The sequence below is a fragment of the Hipposideros armiger genome, unplaced genomic scaffold (assembly GCF_001890085.2).
Source record: "Hipposideros armiger isolate ML-2016 unplaced genomic scaffold, ASM189008v1 scaffold_96, whole genome shotgun sequence".
Classification (NCBI taxonomy): Eukaryota; Metazoa; Chordata; class Mammalia; order Chiroptera; family Hipposideridae; genus Hipposideros; species Hipposideros armiger.
The window spans coordinates 1,840,325-1,861,132 of record NW_017731446.1 but is presented as its reverse complement, the minus strand read 5'-3'; the positions used below and the strand labels follow the sequence as shown (position 1 = coordinate 1,861,132).

The window sequence follows — 20,808 nt, the reverse complement described above, 5'->3', positions numbered from 1 at the left end:
TAAGTAAGGACAGAGGACTTAAATAATACAATACACCAACTAACTCTAAGAGACATATACAGAACACAAACAAGAAAACTGAATACATATTCTTCTCAAGTGCACATGGACATTTTCCAGAATAGGTCATATGTTAGGCCACAGATTAAATTTCAATAGACTTAAAAAGATAGATATCATACAAAGTATATTCTTCAGCCACAGCCACAATGAGATGAAGTTAGCAATCAATAACAGAAGAAAAAGTGGAAAATTCACAAAATTGTGGAAATTAACACATTCTTAACCAATAGATCAAAGAAGAAATCACAAAGGAAATTAGAAAATACTTAGAGATGAATGAAAATGAATACACACCATACCAAAACTTATGGGATGCAGTGAAAGTGATACTAAGGGGGGAAGTTTATAGTTATAAATGCTTGCATTAAAATACAAGAAAGATCTCAACCTAAATTAAGGAACTAGAAAAAGAAGAAACTAAACCCAAAGTTAACAAAGGAAGGAAATAATAAAGATTAGAGCAGAAATAAATGAAATAGAGAATAGGAAAAAAATAGAGAAGTCAATGAAACCAAAATGTGATTTTTTAAAACATCAGAACAATTAACAAATCTTTAGCTAGATCAACTAAGAAAAGAGAAGACTCAAATTACTAAAATCAATTGAAAGTGGGACACTACTACTAATTCTACCGAAATAAAAAGGATTATAAGAGAGTATATTCTGAACAATTGTATACCAACAAATTGGATAAGCTACATAAAATGGATAGATTACTAGAAACATTTTATAAAACCTACCAAGACTAACATGAAGAAATAGAAAATTTGAATAGACATAAATAGTAAGGAGATTGGAACAGTAATCAAAAAAACGCCCAACAAAAAAAAAAGCCCTGGATCTGATGGCTTCAGAGGTGAATTCTACCAAACATTTAAAGAACCCATGCCAATCATTCTCAAACTTTTCCAAAAAATTGAAGAGTGAACACTTCCCCATGTATTCTGTGAAGCCAGAGTTACTGTGATACCAGAACCAGAACAAAGACACTACAAGAAAACAAAACTGCAGATCAATATCCCTTATGAACATTGATGCAAAATTCCTCAACAAAATACTAGCAAACAGAATTCAGCAGCATATTAAAAGTATTACACACCATAATACCAAGAAGGATTTATTCCTGGAATTCAACGATGGTTTAACATACAAAACACTCAATCAATGTAATATACCACTTTAACAGAATGAAGGAAAAACCCATATGATCATCTTAATTAATGCCGAAAAAGCACTTGAAAAAAAGTCAACACCCTTTCATGATAAAAACACTCAACAAATTAGGAATAGAAGGAAACCACTTCCAAGTAATAAAAGTCATATGTGAAAAACCCATAGTAAACATCATCTTCAATGGTGAAAGACTGAAAGCTTTTCCTCTAAGATTAGAAACAAGGCAAGAATGCCGGCTTTTACCACTTCTGTTCATCATAATACTGGAAATTCTAGCCAGAGCAATTACACAAGAAAAGGAGTAAAAGACATCTAAATTGGAAAGGAACAAATAAAATTATCCCTGTGTGCAGATGATATGATTTTATATGTTGAAACCCTAGAGAGTCCACGCACACACACAAAAAACCTGTTAGAACTAATAAATGAATTCAGCAAAGTTACAGGATAAAGTTAACAGACAGAAATCAACTGCATTTCCATACATGAACAGTGTACAATCTGAAAAGAAAATTAGAAAAACAATTCTAATTAGAAAATTAGAAAAACAAAAGCAGCAAAAAAATTAAATACTTTGGAATTAACCATGGAGGTGAAAGACTTGTACAATGAAAACTACAAAATATTGCTGGAAGAAATTAAAGAAGACATAAATAAATGGAAACACATTATCTGTTAATGGATTGGAATACTTAATATTGTTAAAAAGTCAATATTACTCAGAGCTATCTACAGATTCATTGTAATCCCTATCCAAATCCCAACTGTGTTTTTTTGTAGAAATAGAAAAACTCATCCTAAAATTCATATGGAATCTCAAAGGACCCCTGAACAGCCAAAACAATCTTGAAAAAGAACAAAACTGGAAAACTCACAGTTCCTAATTTCAAAACTTATTGCAAAGCTATCATCATCAAAACTGTGTGGCATTGGCATAAAGACAATCATATAGACCAATGGAATAGAATAGAGAGCCCAGAACTAAACTCTTGTTTATATGGTTAAATGAGTTTTGACGAGGATATCAAGATCATTCAATGGGGGAAAGGACAGTCTTTTCAACAAATGGTGCTGGGAAAACTAGATATCCACATGCAAAAGAATGAAGTTGGACCCTTACCTAACACCATATATAAAAATTAACTTCAAATGGACCAAGGACCTAAATGTGAAAACTGAAACAATAAAACCTTAGAAGAAAACATTAGAGAAAAGTTTTATGACATTGGATTTGGCAATGATTTCTTGGATATGATACCAAAGGCACAGGCGACACAAGAAAATATAAACAAATTGGACTTCATGGAAATGTAATTTTGTGCATCAAAAGACACTATCCACAGAGTTAAAAGGCAGCCTACAGAATAGGAGAAAATATTTGGAAATCATATATTTGATAAGGGATTGATACCCAGAATATGTAGAGTACTTCTAAAACTCAACAACAAAACCCCCAAACAACCTGGATTTAAATGGGCAAAGGACTCGAATAGATATTTTTTCAAAGAAGCTATATAAATAGCCAATAAGCACATGAAAGATGATCAACATCACTAATCATTAGGGAAATCAAATCAAAACTATAATGAGATACTGCCCCATCCCCAGTAGGATGTCCACTATCACAGAAAACAAGAGTTGAAGAGGATATCGAAACTCTTGTGCACTGTTTACGGGAATGTAAAATGGTGCAGCCACTGTGGAAAACTGTGTGGCAATTCCTCAAAAAATTAAAAATGGAATTACCATAAGATTCAGCAGTTCTGCTTCTAGATATGTATTAAAAGAATTGAAAGCAGGGTCTTGAAGAGATACTTCTTTTTTTTTTTTTAAAGATTTTTATTGGGGAATTGGGGGGATGGGAACAGTGCTGGGGAATTGGGGGAAGGGGAACAGACAAGTTGCTGTCATTTTGTTCTTCAGTCTAGTTGTGGAGGACGTTGCTTCACTGGCCCAAGTTGGCACCATCATTGCGCTCTTCCCTGGTGAGGCAGATCAGTCGCCGGCTTCTGGACGGCCGCTCACTGCGGCTGCTGGCCGCTCACGCTGGCTGCTGGCTACACTCAGTAGCCCATGGCCACCCACTGCCACAGGGGCTGCAGCCTACGCCGTCGCCGGCAACTCACAGCAGCCCAGCTCCAGGTTGAGCTGTTGTTCAGCATCTTAGCTGTGGAGGGCAGTGTCACTGGCCCTCATATGTGGGATCCGAACCGGGGCCCTCTGGCATCCCAAGCGAGTTCTTAACCATCGCGCCACTCGGCTGGCCCTTGAAGAGATACTTCTATACCCATGTTCATAGCAGCATATTCATAATAGCTAAAATGTGGAAGTAACCCAAGTGTCCATCAATAGATGAATGGATAAATAAAATATGGTCTATACATACAATGGAATATTACTCAGCCTTAAAAAGGAAGGGAATTCTGACACATGCTACAACACAGATGAACCTTGAGGACTTTGTGCTCCATGAAATAAGGCAGTCACAAAAAGACAAACACTGTATGATTCCACTTATATGCGCTACTTAGAGTAGTCAAAATCATAAAGACAGAATGTCAGATGGTGGTTTTCAGGGACTAGGGTGGTGGAGAATGGGGAATTACTAACTTAATGGGTGCAGAGTTTTATAAGATGAAAAGAGTTATCGAGATGGATCATGGTAATGGTTGTACAACAATGTGAATGTATTTAATACCACTGGACTGCACACTTAAAAATAGTTACAACGATACATTTTTATTATGTGTATTTTACCATAATATGGAAAAAAGTGGCAGCCTAAGTCTCAAAGAATCTACACTGCCCTCCCTCTGCAGAAGGCCTGAGATTAGCTAACATCAGAGGTGTTGAAGCTGATTGAGAGGGAATCGAGACTTTCTGTCTTTAATCAGAAATATCAGAAGGGAATCACTTCAGCATCCACAGCAGGCACGCCTGTGCTCACTCCACCTACAGCCAGGCCGCCCTTGGGGAAGCACAACTGGATTCATCACTCTACACAAGTCTGTTTCTGACACACACTTAATTGACTCACAGAATGATGTCTCTGTTTTATAAGTAACCTTATAAAACAGGGCTTCCTGTCCCAAGGAAGCATAAATAATTCCCCCAATCATTTTGACTCTCATGGGGTGCTGCTCTCCTGCTCTGCCCCAGGAGAAACCATTTTCAAAACCCCTCCCTAACCTCTTCATCTCCAACTACAGGCAAATCAAAAAATTTAGAAGAGATAACCACATCACCCCTTCAACAAGGAAGGAGAACCTCTGCCTCTGACCATGTGGCATTCAGCGACCCCTGCCCTGAGGCCCGAGGGAAGCTGCAGGAGATGTGTCGCCATATGTGAGCACCTCAGTGGTTGTGAAACTGATGGGAGCGGAGGGCACAGCTACCAGTAGCCTGTATGTGTGTGAGGGGGAAATCACAAAAGAATCTGAGCTGTGCCAGGAAGTGTCAGCTACCGAGGGCCCCCAACACCGGTGACAGGGTGATGTCTTGTCCCCAGTCCTTCCCACTCACAATCCTTTCCAGTCCTCATACGACCTTATGAGGAAGACAGGATTTATACCCATTTTGCAGATAAGGAAACTGAGACAGCCCAAGCAGGTGGGTAAGGCATTGTCTGAGGTCCCGCAGCTCAGTGGGCCTGACCCCAACGTATTGATCTTTGCCTCCTCACCAGTGATGCCCCTTTGCAGGACTTCTTAAAGCTTACAGCCTTTGTGCCCTGAATGGTTTTTTTTAAAACATAATTTGTCAGTTCTCCTGAGAGAGAGAGAGAGAGAAAAGAAACACCTCTCAAAGCAAACAAAGACATTGACATGGATGATTAATGATAGTTATGACTTTGTGGGTCCCACAAGTTCCAGAAAGTTAAGTCTGCATTTCTTTGAATGCCCAGACCATGAGCCATAAAGTACTTAAAACCTAGTCACATCTAAGCCATGTATGTCTTGGGCCTCCTGGGCCATGGAGTACTGTTGCAGCCAGAGAACATGGGTAGGGGGCAGCCACCAAGTTGTGCCCCTTACTGTGACATTCTGGGAGGAAGCTCTCTTTCCCTGTAACCTCGGGACTGGGGGATAAGCAATACTTCCTGCTCTCTCAGGTTCCCCTTTTGTACACAATCCCACCCCATGGGTCCTCACCTAGCACTAAAGGTGGAAAGGACTGGTCTCAGAGGGGCTCTGGGACCTTCTCAGTTTTCCTAAAAATACTACCTTTAAGGATGAGGGGCCTGGGGTGGGAACAGGTACTTTTGGGACAGGGAGATGGGATGGGAATCTTGGGAGCTGGGGAGGGGCTGTAGAGCCTCCCTGGGGAGTGAGAACCACGTGGCTGGAAGATACATTTTCCTTCCCCGCAGAGAAGCCGAAAGGGCCTCGTGGAAAGGGAGGAATATCGTCTACCCCATGATCCTACGCCACTACAAGGCAAAGATGCCCTCTTATCCAATGTCGGCCCCGAAAGGGGACACTCAAACCCTAGGCTGTTGTCACCCGCACCCTCGGGGTGTTCAGATTTCTGCTCCCACCCCTAACCAGCCTCACCTCAGCCGGCACACTCAAGAGTGGAAGAGACCCAAGAAGACCAAGTTACATTACACCTTCTATGATGGGACTTCCTTCGTTTAGTATCCTTTTTTTTGGTGCTACCCTTTCTCCCCAGCAACTCAGCCCCAGAGAACTTCCGAGCTGGAAAAAGCCCGAGTATTTACTTTGGCTTTTCAGTTGATCATAGAAGCCTGGTGACAGGTCCTCCAGGGCATTGAGAGTTTGTCCAAGTCAGAGGAGGCTCCCTTTGGAGAAAGTCTGGGTGGGAAGCAGCGGATCAGGAAGTGACCTTGGACCCCTGTGTTCCTTACAAGCATCCTGTCACCCACTCCCCAACGTGCTAGAGCTGGACTAGACCCTAGATACCCACCCCATTTGGCAGCAAGACTGAGGTCAGAGAAGGTGAAACACTTCTTCCAGGTTCTGTAGTCTGAGTTGGACGAGATGTCAAAGAGGGGAGACACTAAGAGAGATTACTGCACGAAGCTGTCCGGTAGAAATGATATACCTGCCCTTGGGATGCTAAAAAGCTCCAAGCCTTTTTGGGTTTGCACTCATCAGCATCAGACTCCAGAACCATCCCAAAATTCATTTCATTTGGGTTAGCAACATCTCCCTGGATGTCTTCCTTCGATCACTGAGTCTCCCATCAAATTTCTCTCAAAGCCTTTTTTCATATGAAGATATCAACTCATCACATTAAAAACAAACCTAAATCACTATGTGCTGTATGGTGCTCAGCACTGCTCCTTTAGAGATTCATTGAGCACTCAGAACAATTGTGTGAGGTAAGCATTTTTTTTTAATATGGTAAAATGCACTTAACAATATTTACCATTATAACCATTTCAAGTATACAATTCAGTAGCATTAAATGCATTTACAGTAGTATGTAACCATTACCACTATTTAGTTCCAGGACTTTTTCATCACCCCAAAAGGAAACCCTGTACCTTTTAAGCAGTCGCCCCCCCCCATTTCCCCTCCCCCATGCTCCCTGGCAACCACTAATCTGCTTTTCATCTCTATGCATTTGCCTATTCCAGATATTTCATATAAAGGGAATCATACAATACGTGACTTTTTGTATCTGGCTTCCTTCACTTAACATAGTGTTTTCCAGGTTCTTCCACATTGTACAGTTGACCCTTGAAAATTGCAGGTTTGAACTGTGTGGGCCCACTTATATGTAGGTTTGTTTGTTTTTTCAACTGACTCACACAGCTCAATTGGCCCCACTCAGTTCAGTTGACCGAAGTTCAAACAATGTTGTCCAAGGTCAAGTAGAGGTTGGGAATCCTCGTATGTGGAAGACCAATTTAAGTTACATGCAAATTTTACTGCATGGGCAGTGGGCATCTCTTAATGCCTACATTGTTCAAGAGTCAGTTGTAGTGTACATCAGTACTTCATTCCCTTTTTTTTGTTTAAAGCGGGGTGAAATTTATATAACATAAAATTGATCCTTTTAGATTATAATTCTGTGGCATTCAGTACATTTACAATATTGTACAAACACTACCTCTTTCAAGTTCTGAAATCTTTTTTCACCCCAAAAGAAAACCCTACACTCATTAAGCATTCACTCCCCATTTCCCCCTACCCCCAACCCTGGCAACCACCAATATATTTTCTGTCTCTATGAATTTGCCTATTCTGGACATCTCATATAAATGGAATCCTATAATATGTGGCATTTTGTGTCTGGCTTCTTTCACTTAATATAATGTTTTCAGGGTTCATATATGTTGTAGCATGTGTCAGAATTTTCTTCCTTTTGTGGCTGAATAAAATTCTGTTATATGGATATACCACTTTTTATAATTCATTCTTTTGTTTATGGACATTAGGTTGTTTCCACCATTTGGCTGTTGTGAACAATGCTGCTATAAACATTCTTGTATAAATTTTTATTTGCACACCTGTTTTCAGTTCTTCTGGATCTATACTTAAGAGTGCAATTACTGGTCATATGTTAATTCTATGTTTAACTTATTGAGGAACCCTCAAAATGTTTTCCACAGTGGCTGCACCATTTTATATTCCCATCAGCAATGTGAGTATTCCAGTTTCTTCACATCATTGACTATACTTGATATTTTCCAATTAAAAAAAAATTCAGCCATTTTAAATGTGTGAAATGATATCTTATTGTGGTTTTGACTTACTTTTCCTTAATAACTAATTATTTAGAGCATCTTCATATGACTTCTTTATATATTTTCTTTGTAGAAATATGTATTCAAGTCCTTTGCCCATTTGTTGTCTTTTTTCTTGTTGAGTTGTAAGAGTTTTGTATATGTTGTGGATATTAGGCTCTCATCAAATATATAATTTGCAAATACTTTTTGTCTTTTCACACTCTTGATGGCATCTTTTGGTGTACAAAGTTTTTAATTTTGATGAAGTCCTATTTTTCTTTTTTTGTTGTTCCTTGTGCTTTAGTTTTCCTATCTAAGAAACCATTGCTTATTCCTGTTTTCTTCTAAAAGTTTTTATTGTTATAGCTCTTACATTTAGGTTTTGATCAATTTTGAGTTGATTTTTTGCATATTGTGTGAGATTAAGGTCCAGCTTCATTCTTTTGCATTTGATACCCAGTCGTCCCAGAGCTATTTGTTGAAGAGATTCGTCTTTCCCCCATTTGGGTGGTCTTGGTGCCCTTGTTGAAAGTCAGTTGACTATAAATGTTTTGGTTTATTTTTGGACTCTCAATTCTATTCCAGTGATCTCTATGTCTATTATTATGCCATTACCACACTGTTTGAATTTTTGTAGCTTTGTAGTAAGTGTTGAAATCAGGAGGTGTGAGTCCTTTAACTTTGTTATTTTTTTCAAGGTTATTTTGGTTATTTGGGTTCCCTTGCAATTCTATATTAATTTTAGGATCAAGTTTTCTATTTCTGTACAAAAGATTGATGAGATTTTGATAGCGATTGCATTGCATCTGTAGATTGTGATAGGGAATATTGACATTAGCAATATTCTTCTAATGCATGAATTCTAGCAACAAATGACCTGAAATTCTGTATGTACAACAACAACAAAAAAGCAATGAGCAAAAGAAAATGATACTATTTGCAACAGCATCAAAAAGGATAGAATTCTTTGGAATAAATTTAACCAAGAAGGTATAAGACTTGTTCACTGAAAACTATAAAATTTTGTTGAAATAAAGAAGGCTGAAATGAATGGAAAGACATCCTGTGTTCATGAAGGACAACTGATTTTCGTGTGTTGATTGTATCCTGCAAATTTGCTTTGCGTGTTTCTAGGAATTGGTCCTTTTCAACTAGGTTATCTTAACTTGTAGATGTACAATTGTTCATATAATTCTCTTATCTTTTTAAAATTTCTGTAAGGTCAGTAGTAGTGTCTCCACTTTCATTTATAATTTCAGGAATTTGAGTCTTCCTTTTTTTCTCAATCATTCTAGGTAGACTTTTGTCTATTTTGTTGATCTTTTCAAAGAACCAATTTTTGACTTTGTTGGTTCTTTCTTGTTTTTCTCTTCTATATTTTTCTCTGCTCTAATCTTTATTATTTCCTTCCTTCTGATACCTTTAGTTTTAATTTCCTCTTCCTTTTAATGGCTCATTAAGTGGAAGTTTGGGTTATTGATTTGAGATCTTCTTTTGCCTTTAATGTCAGTATTTATAGCTATAAGTTTCTTTCTGAGCACCACTTTCTCTTTTTTTAAAGATTTTATTGGGGAATTGTGGGAGGGGGAACAGACAAGTTGCTGTCCTTTTGTTCTTCAGTCTAGTTGTGGAGGACGTTGCTTCACTGGCCCAAGTTGGCACCATCATTGCGCTCTTCCCAGGCGAGGCAGATCAGTCGCCGACTTCTGGACGGCAACTCACTGCGGCTGCTGGCCGCTCACGCTGGCTGATGGCTACACACGGTAGCCCATGGCCACCCACTGCCACAGGGGCTGCAGCCTACGCCGTCCCGTCACCAGTGACTCACGGCAGCCCACTGAACACCACTTTCACTGTGTCCCGTAGGTTTTGGTATGCTGTGTTTTTGTTTTCATTTATCTCATTTTTTCCCCAGCTTTTCTTGTGATTTCTTCTTTATCCATTGGTTGAGTGTGTTGTTTAAGTTCAATCTGTTTGTGAATTTTCCAGTTTTTCTCTGCCAGTGATTTCTAATTTTGTTCTGTTGAAATATACTTTCTGGTTATAATCTTTTAAAATTTATTGAGATGTGTTTTGTGGCCTAACATATTGTCTATACCAGAGAATGATCCATGTGAACTTGAGAAGAATGTGTATTCTGCTGTTGTTGGGTAGGGTGTTCTGTATCTGCCTGTTAGGTCTAGTTAGTTTATAATGTTGTTCAAGACTTCTATTTCTTTATTGTTTTTCTGTCTAATTGTTCTATCCATTATTGAAAGTTAAGTAGTGAAGTCTTCAACTCTTATTGTGGATATATTCTTTTAATTCTGTCAATTTTTGCTTTATATATCATGAGGCCCTGTTGTTAGGCCTGTGTATATGTCTATACTTGTTATATCTTCTTGACCCTTTTCTCAATACAAAATGTCCTTTGTCTCTTATAAATTGTTTTTTACTTAAAGTCTATTTAGTCTGATACCAATATAGCAAACTCTGCTCTCTTTTGGTTCTGTTTGCATGGAACACCCTTTTCCATCATTACATTTTCATCTTAGTTGTTTCTTTGGATCTAAAGTGAGTCTCTGTAGACAGCATATAGGTGGATTATGTTGTGTAGTTTTTTTTTAATCCATCTGTCAATCTCTGCCTTTGTTTGCAGAGTTTAATCCATTTATATTTAAAGTAATTGCTGATAGGGAAGGACTTACTCCTGCCATTTTGCTATTTGTTTTCTATGTCTTACATCTTTTTTGTTTCTCAGTTACTCCATTACTGCCTTCTTTGTGTTTGATTGATTTTTTTTTTTGGTAGCATGCCATTTTATTCCCTTCTCATTTCCTTTTCTCCATATTTTAAAGTTATTTCCTTAGTGGTTACCCTGGTATAGTGGGTTGTATAGTGTCTCACAAAATTTTTTTCTCACCTGAAACCTTAGTATGTGACCGTATTTAGAAATATAATTGTTAAGTTAAATACAGTCATATTAGATTAGTGGGGGCCCTAATCCAATGACTGGTGTCCTTACTCATATAAGAAGAGAAAATAGAAGCATTAAGGCCATGTAATGACTGAGATAGAGATCAGAATGATGCATCTGTAAACCAAGGAGTGCCAAACATTCCTTACAATCACTAGAAACTAGGAAGAGGCAAGGAAGGATTCGTCCTCCGAGCCTCTAAAAGCGTGGCTCTATCAGCACCTTGATTTCAGACTTCTAGACTCCAAACCTGTGAGAATAATTTTTTGCTCTTCAAGTGACCCAGTCTGTATGACTTAGTTACAGCAGCCTAAAGAAACTAACACACGTGAGTATTACAATTGACAACAAACTAGTTTGAATTAATACTAACTTAGCTTTAACAGTATACAAAACTCTGCTTCTGTACAGCTCTATTCCTCCTTTATGTTATCAGAAATTACATCTTTATACATATATTTATGTCATTAATGTAGATTTACAATTATTATTTTATGCACTTGTCTTTTCAAATCATATAGGGAAAAGGAGGAATTATAAACCAAAAATACTATAATATTGGCTTTTATACTTACTTATATAGTTACTTTACAGGTGTTCTTTTTTTCTTTGCATGTCTTTGAGTTACTGTCAAGTGTCCTTTCATTTCAGCCTGAAGGACTCCTTTTAGCATTTCTTCAGCTTTTGATTATCTGGACAGTCTTAATTTCTCCTTCATTTTTGAAGGATAGTTTTGCTCAATATAGAATTATTGGATGACAGCTTTTTTCGTTCAGCTCTACAAATATTCCATCATAATGCCTTTTGGCCTCCAATGTTTCTAATGAGAAATTGGCCATTAATTTTATTGAGGATTCCTTGTACATGATAAGTCTCTTTTCTCTTGCTGCTTTCAAGATTATCTTGGTCTTTGTCTATTTGCAGTTTGACAATAATGTGTCTCAGTGTGGCTGTCTTTGAATTTATCCTACTTGGAGTTTGTTGAGCTTCTTGAGTGTGTAGATTAATGTATTGCATAAAATTTGGGGAGTTTTCAGCCATTATTTCTTCAAATAGTCTTTCTTCCCCCTTCTGTTATTCCTCTCCTTCTGGTACTCTTACTATGCATATGTTGGTCCACTTGATAGTATCCCACAAGTCTCCTAGTCTCTATTTGTCTTTCTTCATTCTTTTTTCTTTCTGTTCCTCAGACAGGATAATTTCAATTTCAGTATCTTCCAGTTCACTGATTCTTCTGCTCCAATCTGCTGCTAAATATATCTCATGATTTTTTTTCATTTTACTTATCATACTATTCAGCTCCAGAATTTCTATTTGCTTACTTTTTATAATTTCTGTTCATTTATTTTTTATCAATTGGTGGGAAAGGATTAAGAGGGTGGACCCTAATGCCAACCACTGAAATTCTTTTGTCTGGGACACTTCTGAAATTCCTGCAAGCAGGATGATAGCCACCTAAACCGTATCATCCTTAGTTGGGACGAATGCTTCTTGGGGCCTCCTTAGTAGGAAACAAACAGGAAGACATTGACTGCTCTCCTAGATTCGTCAGAAAGGATGGCAACCTGACAGCATTCGAAATACCTCTTGCCTCACAGTTGAGATACTGGCTCAACCTCTTCCTTGTGGTGTGATGTGAAGCAGATCATTTCTCTGCACCTTGGACTCCTCATCTGTTGGGTGAGCAAGTCATCCTGGTTTGCCCAGGACTTTCCTGGTTTTAGCAATGAAAGTACCACATCCCAGGAAACCCCTCAGGTGCGGGGAAATTCTGCTCATCTGTGAGATGGAGGTAATAATAGCTACCATGGGGTTGTGAGAAGTAGAAGCTATAGGAAAGCACCAGAGGCATGGTCAGTGTCATAGTCATTTAGTTGTGACTTATGCAAAGGTCAGGGAGGGTCTTTGAAGACTGGGAATGAGGTACCATTTAGCTAACACTTTGACCTGTAGACTTGCTTTCCATGGGCATCTGAGTGTAGAACCTGGAGAGTTTTTTAATTAGTTCTACTTAACCAAATCTGCCAGCTACCCCTCTGGAAACATTGCCATGTGTCAGATCCCCACATGCTGCAGAGGGAGAACCATCACCTGCCTCTTTAATGACACACCCAACTTCTCCTTCCTGGCTCTGTTCAATGCTGAAGGCCAGGGCTGTGTTCACTACAACCTAAAGGCCTGGTGAGTGGGTTAGGGAAATTCTGGCCCCATGGAAGTATCTCTGAGCTTCCTTCAGGGGCCTGGTGGCAAAGGGAGGCGAGTCCCTGGGAAAAGGAGAGGCCAGGCAGTGTCCAGAGGTGTAGGAAGGTAGTGAGCCAGTAAGACAGGAGTCCTGCTCTCCAGGAATTTGTAGGTGCCAGAATGTAGGTATTTTGAGGCCCTCACTTGCTGGATCTATGTCATAACTAATGAGAATGGCAACTTTCTAAGTCCTACTCCACTTGTATCCCCACAGCACTAAGATATTGATTGTTGACTATATTCATAGAAGAATTCTTTAGTGGAGAAATGTGTTTTATACCACGAGAGAGTGAATGAGAGGCCATGGACACTACTTCTGTGGGGTTGTTTTAAGAGAAACACATTTTTGCCAGCCGAAAGTTGATTTTGTCTGGCCTTTCAGAAGGAGCTATTCTTGGAAGAAATGACTTATTTTCATGTTATAGGTGTGATTCCTATTTTAGTGCCTGAGATCTTGTATACTCAGTCTCCCGAGCAACAGGGCACACATTCCACACAACATCCCCCTTGGATTTGGCCTAAGCCTCCATCATCTCCCTCAGTCCTTCCCTTCCCAACAGTTTCTCCAAGTAGCATCAACAGGTGCCAAGGGGCCTCAGACCATATTAGATAGGGGAAGTGAGGCTGTCTGCAGGACTCCATGCTTCCTCCAGCTGGGGCAGAGTCTCAGAGACCTGCCTGCCTATAACTTATAATGATGAGGGCTTCCTTCACGGGCCTGGTGGCAGCTCCTCACCACTGTGTCTCTCCTAGCTGCCCATATGTCTTGATCTTGGATGAGGAAGGCGGGACCACCAATGACTACAAGGGCTACGTAGTCCACAAGTGGAGCTGGACCTCCAAGACGGAGACTTTGCTCTCCCTGGAATATAAGGTAGGTTGGGCAGCACCGGTGGGGCAGGCTTGGCAGTGTTCCCTGTGATCAGCATTGACAGCCAGAGAGCTACCTGTAAGACGAGTCCTACCCTTCAGGAACTTGTAATCTCATTCAGAGGTTCTCAAGTTGGTGAGCAGTTGTCCAGGGCTGGCTGAAGTGAACTTTTCAGCAGCCTATAGCAACTGTTGGCTGCTGTACTGACCTTTCTTGGGAATATCTTTCCTAGTTTATTTTTATTCTTAATATCATTACATTTTGATAGTTTAAATGTCCTTTATTTTACGAAGTAACCGTGATAGTAGTTAATAGTTTTATTTTTAATACCTACATGTGGCTAAGAAAAGTTAGCAATTCTATGTTGGTCACTGCAGTTTTTGTTTTTTTAACTTTACTATCAGCAAAATGAAAAAATCTGAGAGTCAAAGGTGGCTGATATACACAAACCCTTTTTTCATTCATTGGGTCATTCAGACAGCCATTCATCAAAGATTAATTTATCATTTAATGTTGGATTAATATTAAATAATAACTTAATACATTTAATTATTACTAAAACAATTAAGTGTGCTTGTCACTTTATCTAAGCCTGGGTTTCTCATGTTTAGCACTACTGACATTTGGGGATGGATAATTCTTCATTATAAAAGTAGGATATTTAGCAGTATCCCACTGTATGCCAATAATACGCCCCCTCCAGTTATGACAACCAAAATATATTTCCAGACATTGCCAAATGTCCCCATGGGGGCAAAATTGCCCCTGGATCTAGGGGATAAAAAGATAAACATGACCCCTTGAGGAACTCAGAAGGCTGGGTGGGGGCTAATAACACAGGGTAGAAAAGGATAAGGGCTGTGAAAGAGGGAGAAGCTCATGTGGTTGAGATGCAGAGAGAGATCAAAGAACATAGAATCTACCCAAAGTGGCATGAGATTCAGAGCCCCACGGTAAGGATGATGGACAGAAGCACTGTGGGAGTGCATGGTAGGGCTCAAGCATCCTACCCTAATCCCCTGACTTGTGCCCTTCTTGGTTTTCCTGTACATTGGCCATTGCAGTCTCATCCTGATACCTTGATTCCTGTAGATCAGGGAAGCTCTGCTCAGAAACATTCAATTCTTTTTTTTTTCCAGTCTTCAAATATTTTTTATTGGAAGGCCATGTACAGTGATTTGAGAAACCTTCCATTCTTGAACACATCCCAACCTTCCTGCTCCCCTGGCCTGAAATGCCCTTCTCTCTTGGCCAATTCAAATTTTCCCTCCTTCATACCCCTGTTCAGACTTCTTTTTGTGGCGCTTCAGCCCACACCATTTCTCTCTCGTCACAGTGCCCACAGCCTGGACTAGTCATCTGATGATTAGTCATGCAGTGAAGAGGTTCTCAGCTCTAGTTGCATATCAGAATCACCTACAGGGCTTTAAAAGAATGTAGATCCCCAGGCACGGCCCCAGAGAGATTCTGATGCAGTTGGTGTGTTATGAGTTCTGGGTTTTTGAAGTTTTCACAAGTATAGCTGATGCTTGGCCAGGTCCAAGGTCCTCAATCTAGGGGTGTATTGAGTTGTTGCCTTAATATTTAACTTTCTGTAACTGTAAGAAAAGCTTATAATGCAAGAAGATTATAAATTGGTTGCAGGCAGGCACCGTGTTATGTGTCAGTGTGGTCAAGTGGATAGAGAACTGGGATGAGAGTCTGAGGAGCTAAGTACTGGTGCCAACTTTTCCAGAGCCTGGCTGTGCAGCTTTGTGAAAACCACACGGCTTCTCTAAGCCTTGGCTGTCTCACCTACACGAAGTGGGTCACCAGACCTGCTCTCTTGTCTCACAGTGCTTTTGTGAGATCTAAATGAAATAATGGAGGGGAAGGCGCTTTGACATCACTAAAGTGTTTTAGCGATGTGTTTTAGTTCACTGTTCTCTTTTTTGGGAGCTGCATACAGAAATGCACAGCTGGGCCTGGTGCAGTGAGGAGTGGCCCGGAAGACAAGGTGGCCCTTGAGCAGTAACATGAGTATAAATGTATATAATTCACATAAATAGAAGAAGGAAGGCAGAGCATTTTGGGTAGAGGATGTAGCGCCTATAAAGGCTGGAGTTGGGACTCAGTGTGGCATTGTTAAAAGTTCCCAAGTGTCCCTTGTGAACGAAATGGGGCAAAAGGTGCATATGCTGTGGGGTGGAGGTGAGAGGTGTTGGATGTCAGGATGAGGAACGTGCATGTTGTCTTGGAAGCTGCAGTGGCCAGTTCGTTTAGCATTTATTTACCAGATATTTAGCATTTCCAGATATTCATTCCTCCCTGAAAATCCGTTTTCCTTTGGTATCATTTCTCCTCAGCCCAAAGAATTTCCTTTAGTGTTTCTTAAAGTGAAAATCTTTAGGCAACAAATTCTCTGTTTTCTTTCATGTGAAAAAATGTTTTTATTAAAGAATATTTTTGCTGGAATTGGAATTCTGGGTTGACTGGTTTGTTTGTTTTTTCTTCCAGCATTTAGTGATGTTGTTTCATTGTGTCTGACCTCCATAGTTTATGATCAGAAGTTTATGGTCACTGTTCATTTTCTCTAGCTGCTTTCAAGATTTTATCTTTTATTTGATTTTCTAAGTTTGAATATGATGTGTCTAGGTGTTGTTGTCTTCGTATCTGTTCTGCTGGGGATTTACTGAACTTGAACATGTAAATTCATGCCTTCCCCAAATTTGGGAAGTCTTGTGCCATTAGAAAAAAATTATACTTCAATCCCTCTCCTTTTCTTCTGAGATTACAATTCCATGTGTTTTAGACCTTTTAAGATTGTCCCAAAGATCCCTGAGGCTCTGTTATTTTTTGTTGTTGTTTAAAATTTTTCTCTTTACTGTTCAGATTGGATAATTTCTATGGATCTATCTCTAAGTTCACTAATTTTATCCTCTCATTTCCATTCTGCTATTATACTGATCCTGTGAAAATTTTAAATTTCAAATAACATTTTCAGTACTAGAATTTCCATTTGGTTCTTTTCCATATTTTCTGTTTTTCTGGGATTTTCTATTTTTTTATTCATTATAAGTCTATTTCCCTTTACCTCATTGAATAGAGTTAAATTAGCTGCTTTAAAGTCTTTGCCTAATAATTTCAACACCAGGGTCATATCAGATAGGATTGGCCTCCATTGATTGTCTGTTGCCTTGAGAATAGCTCAGATTTCACTGGTTCTTCACATATTGAATAATTTTGGATTGCTGACATTGTGAGTGTTTTGAAGTATCTGAATTCAGATGTTTTCTCTAAAAAGTGTTGATATTTTTGTTTTAATAGGCAAGGAACTTGGTTAGACTTACCACAAACTTTTCTCACCTGCAATAGGCAACAAATCTCAAATCTCGCTTCAGTTTTTTTGTTTCCTTAGCTGTAAGCTATCTTGAGCCTGCCCTGCTTATCCACAGTTCAGAGATCAGCCAGAGATGTAGACAGTTTAATCCATAGAATTTAGGGCTCTATTTCTCTGGATCTGTCCATTCTGGAAATCTTTCCATACTTTTCTATGACTGTAGTTTCCCTGGGTTATTGTCCTTTGATTCTTTGAACCAGAAAGATGGTGGAGTTTAGGCTATGACTGTGGCCTTGTCTGTAGGCTAACGCTGTAAAACAGAAACTCATCCCAGGTTGGTCCTTTCCTTTAAGTTTTGACTCTTCAAAACTTGCCTGCTCTTTTAAAACTCTTCATAGCTTTAGGTGGGGAAGTTGTGTTGTTTTTTGTTGTTGTTGTTGTTGTTGTTGTTTAAACCTCTTAGGAGCTGATTCAGCTATACTGGAAATAAGAGTCAGCTGGTTAGTTTCCAAGCTGAGGGCTGCCATGCTCAATTCAGTACTTGTGTGGAAGTGCTCCTGGACGGGGGAAGATCAATGGATAGACTAGCAGAAAAACTAGTTGGGGGTTACTAGCAAGACCTGACATTGTTAAGGGTAGTAGCAATATTTTTCACAGGAGCCATTTCAATGAAAGAATTCAGTGGCATTCAGGCATGGGATGTAAGGGATAAATGCGAGGAGGAGGGAATTATATTGGGTTGTGGGAAAAGTCATGACACATTTTGCAACAAAAAAACATAGAAAAAATACGTCATGACTTTTCCGACAACCCAATAGATTACTTCACAACAGAGTGTGTGTCTGGGTGGAAACAGATGTTTCTGAGAGGGTCAGAGATCAGTGTGTTTTTAGTGTGCTGATTGGGTTCAATGGCCCTCTCTCTCCAGGCTGTTGGATCATCACTTAGGGTGAGAGATTGGGGATGATGGATATATGTATAACTGGGCTGGCTCATGAACTCCTGAGAAGATAAGCAGTGACTGAGTTTGTGGACATCTGTATTTGGAGCATTGGGGAGAGGAAGAGAAACCACCCAGGGAGCAGGGATAATAAAAACAGCTGTACCATGCTAAGCTCTTTGCTTGTTTTATCCCATGAAACCTGCTCAGTGCTCTAGGAGGCAGATACTATTATTGTCCCCAGGCTCAGAGAAGGATACCAACTTGCCCAACTGGTAAGTGACAACACTGGGATTTGAACCTTGTCCAACTGCAGTGCTTGAGCTCTCAACCATGGCTCTATTCTACATCTCTCCAGAAGGAGAAGTGGAGAGGGTAGGGCTTCTCTTAAGTGAGAGTGATCAACAGCTTTGAAGATGTCAAAAGACTTGTCCAGAAGACAGCCATGGATCAGATGTTTTCAGGGTATTAGAGGGGACTGCCATCCAGACTGCAGTGTATGAGGAAGGGACTCAGTGGTGAGGAAGCTGAGTGTGGCTTCCAGTGAAATGGAAGGAGCAAAATGGAGAGTGCTTTCTTAGTTGAGAGGAGTCCTGGGGTGTGTGTAGGTCAAACACATTGAAGACTGAAGGAAGCATCGCCACGCAGCAGCGTAGGCCTTCAGTCTCCCGGGCCTTGGGTAGGAACTGTGCATACCTAACTGCACATGTAAATTATCCAGGAGCCTTATATGTGAGTTGCTCTGCCACATCCTGATAATACCTGTTCATGTTTGGTATGGGCCTTTGTGGCTCATGAAGCCACTTCCATAACCTTTATCTCATTTGAACCTAATATGAGCCTTTCAACTATTTCATATTGAAGAATTTGTGCTTCACAGAGGCTCAATGGCTTGCTAACAGAAGGCAGAAATGGGAATCACCCCTAGACCACAGAGTTCTCAGTAAGGAGTGAGTTGCTAGGAGGGAAGCGCACCCTCCCTGTGTTCCTGTCTGGGACCACTGCATAGGAAATCCCACTCTTTTGTGATGAGAAGGTAATTCCTTTGGCTCCTCCTCAGGGGAAAAATGGTGACATATTTGGTGACTGTAAGGGAGGGGACTGAGCATGTGTGGCTTGGCCCCTGCTGTGTTCCCTTTTGCTACCTGTCTCTCCACCCGTGAAGGGGTATGTTCTGGTACTCCCGGCCATGTCATCAGCTTCCTAAGGCCGCTCTGCTGTCTGGGTGGACATAACATCTGATTTAGGGATAGTGCTGGCCTCTGACCCAAGCTGCATCCCCATCCAGCTCTACCAGAGCTAAAGCTGACTCCTGTGTCTCTTTCACAGTTGGTTCCAAGCTTGGGTTAGAAAGGGAAGAGGCAGAGGTAAGAAGGCATTAGTTACTTTTTTGCTAACCCCCCAAAGAGAGACTGGAGTTCTGTCTTCTCCCTGAAAGCTAAATTCCAACGTAAGAATCAGATTTACAGCTCCCTGAGTCCCAAGCCAGCAGGGGTTTTGTGCTTTGTGGTGGGTCAGGAAGGGGTGTGTGTATGAGGGGGCCGGGGAGAGACGATAGAAGCAGAGATCCCCTGAGTACTGGTTTCTTCATCTGCAGGTGAATGAGCAAATGAAGCTGACGGTTCTGGGGCAGGACTCCATCATGGTCACCTTCACTTCCATGAAAGAGACAGTAACACTCACTGTATCGGCCAACAACTGTCCCCACAGGGCAGGGCACGATAAACAGGTAAGACAAAGCAGACCAGGTACCCAGGCCTGACCCTGGGGCATCTCAATGTGTCTTGCCACTCCACATCTCAATGCTTTTGCTCCTCCTACCCCCCTACCCGCCCCCCGCCCCCCCATCTGCACCCCATGCAAAACCCTCCCTCTTTATCTGCCTAATGGATTCCTACTCATCATTCACGGCCTGACCTTAGTACCTTCTCTGTGAAACTTCTGTCAATTAGGAGCTTTTCAGTTGTGACAGAATCCAATGCAGACTGGTTTAAGCACATGGAAAGAGACTATACTGGCTCAGTAAACTGAAGTCTGTCAATAGGCAGCTTCAGGAATGGCTGGATCCAGGCCCTCAGCTGATTCCATCAGATTGTCCCTTCTCTTGGCTTTGCTTTTTGATTTTTGGCTTTATTCTCAGGGAGTTTCTCCTTATGGTAACAAGATAATCATGAGTCTCTCTCGGCTCATTCTTCTACCAGCTTTGGTCTCCACAGGAGTAAGAGAGCCTCTGTTTCCTAAGTGCTCCAGTAGAAATGCCAACACCAACATCACTGGCTCTATTGGCTCCCTATGCTTGAAATGTTCCCTGTAGTCAGGAGTGTGTGTCACTTTCACTGACCAAGCTCGAGTTTCATGTCCATCCTTGGAGCCATGGGTGCCATCAGCCGCAGTTGTAACACCTAGGCAAAGGATGAGGCAGGAGTGTTTTCCTAAAGCAAAATCACAGTGCTGTTACCAGAAGAGGGAGAGAGAATGCTGGACAGAGTAACTGCCAATGTATGTCCCTATCACCCCCTTATCCATCTCAGGTAAAGAATAACTGCCA

General features: G+C 40.5%; 1 protein-coding gene across 1 annotated transcript in view; it reads left to right on the top strand.

The window, feature by feature from the left end:
- CUNH3orf20 (chromosome unknown C3orf20 homolog) overlaps positions 1-20,808 on the top strand; it is a 72,984-nt gene that overhangs the window by 12,167 nt on the left and 40,009 nt on the right. The window contains exons 5-9 of the mRNA XM_019645950.1: positions 4,446-4,581; positions 5,606-5,872; positions 12,918-13,070; positions 13,884-14,004; positions 19,858-19,989. Of these exons, the coding sequence (XP_019501495.1) occupies positions 4,446-4,581; positions 5,606-5,872; positions 12,918-13,070; positions 13,884-14,004; positions 19,858-19,989 (809 nt within the window). The remainder of the gene's footprint in view (positions 1-4,445; positions 4,582-5,605; positions 5,873-12,917; positions 13,071-13,883; positions 14,005-19,857; positions 19,990-20,808) is intronic.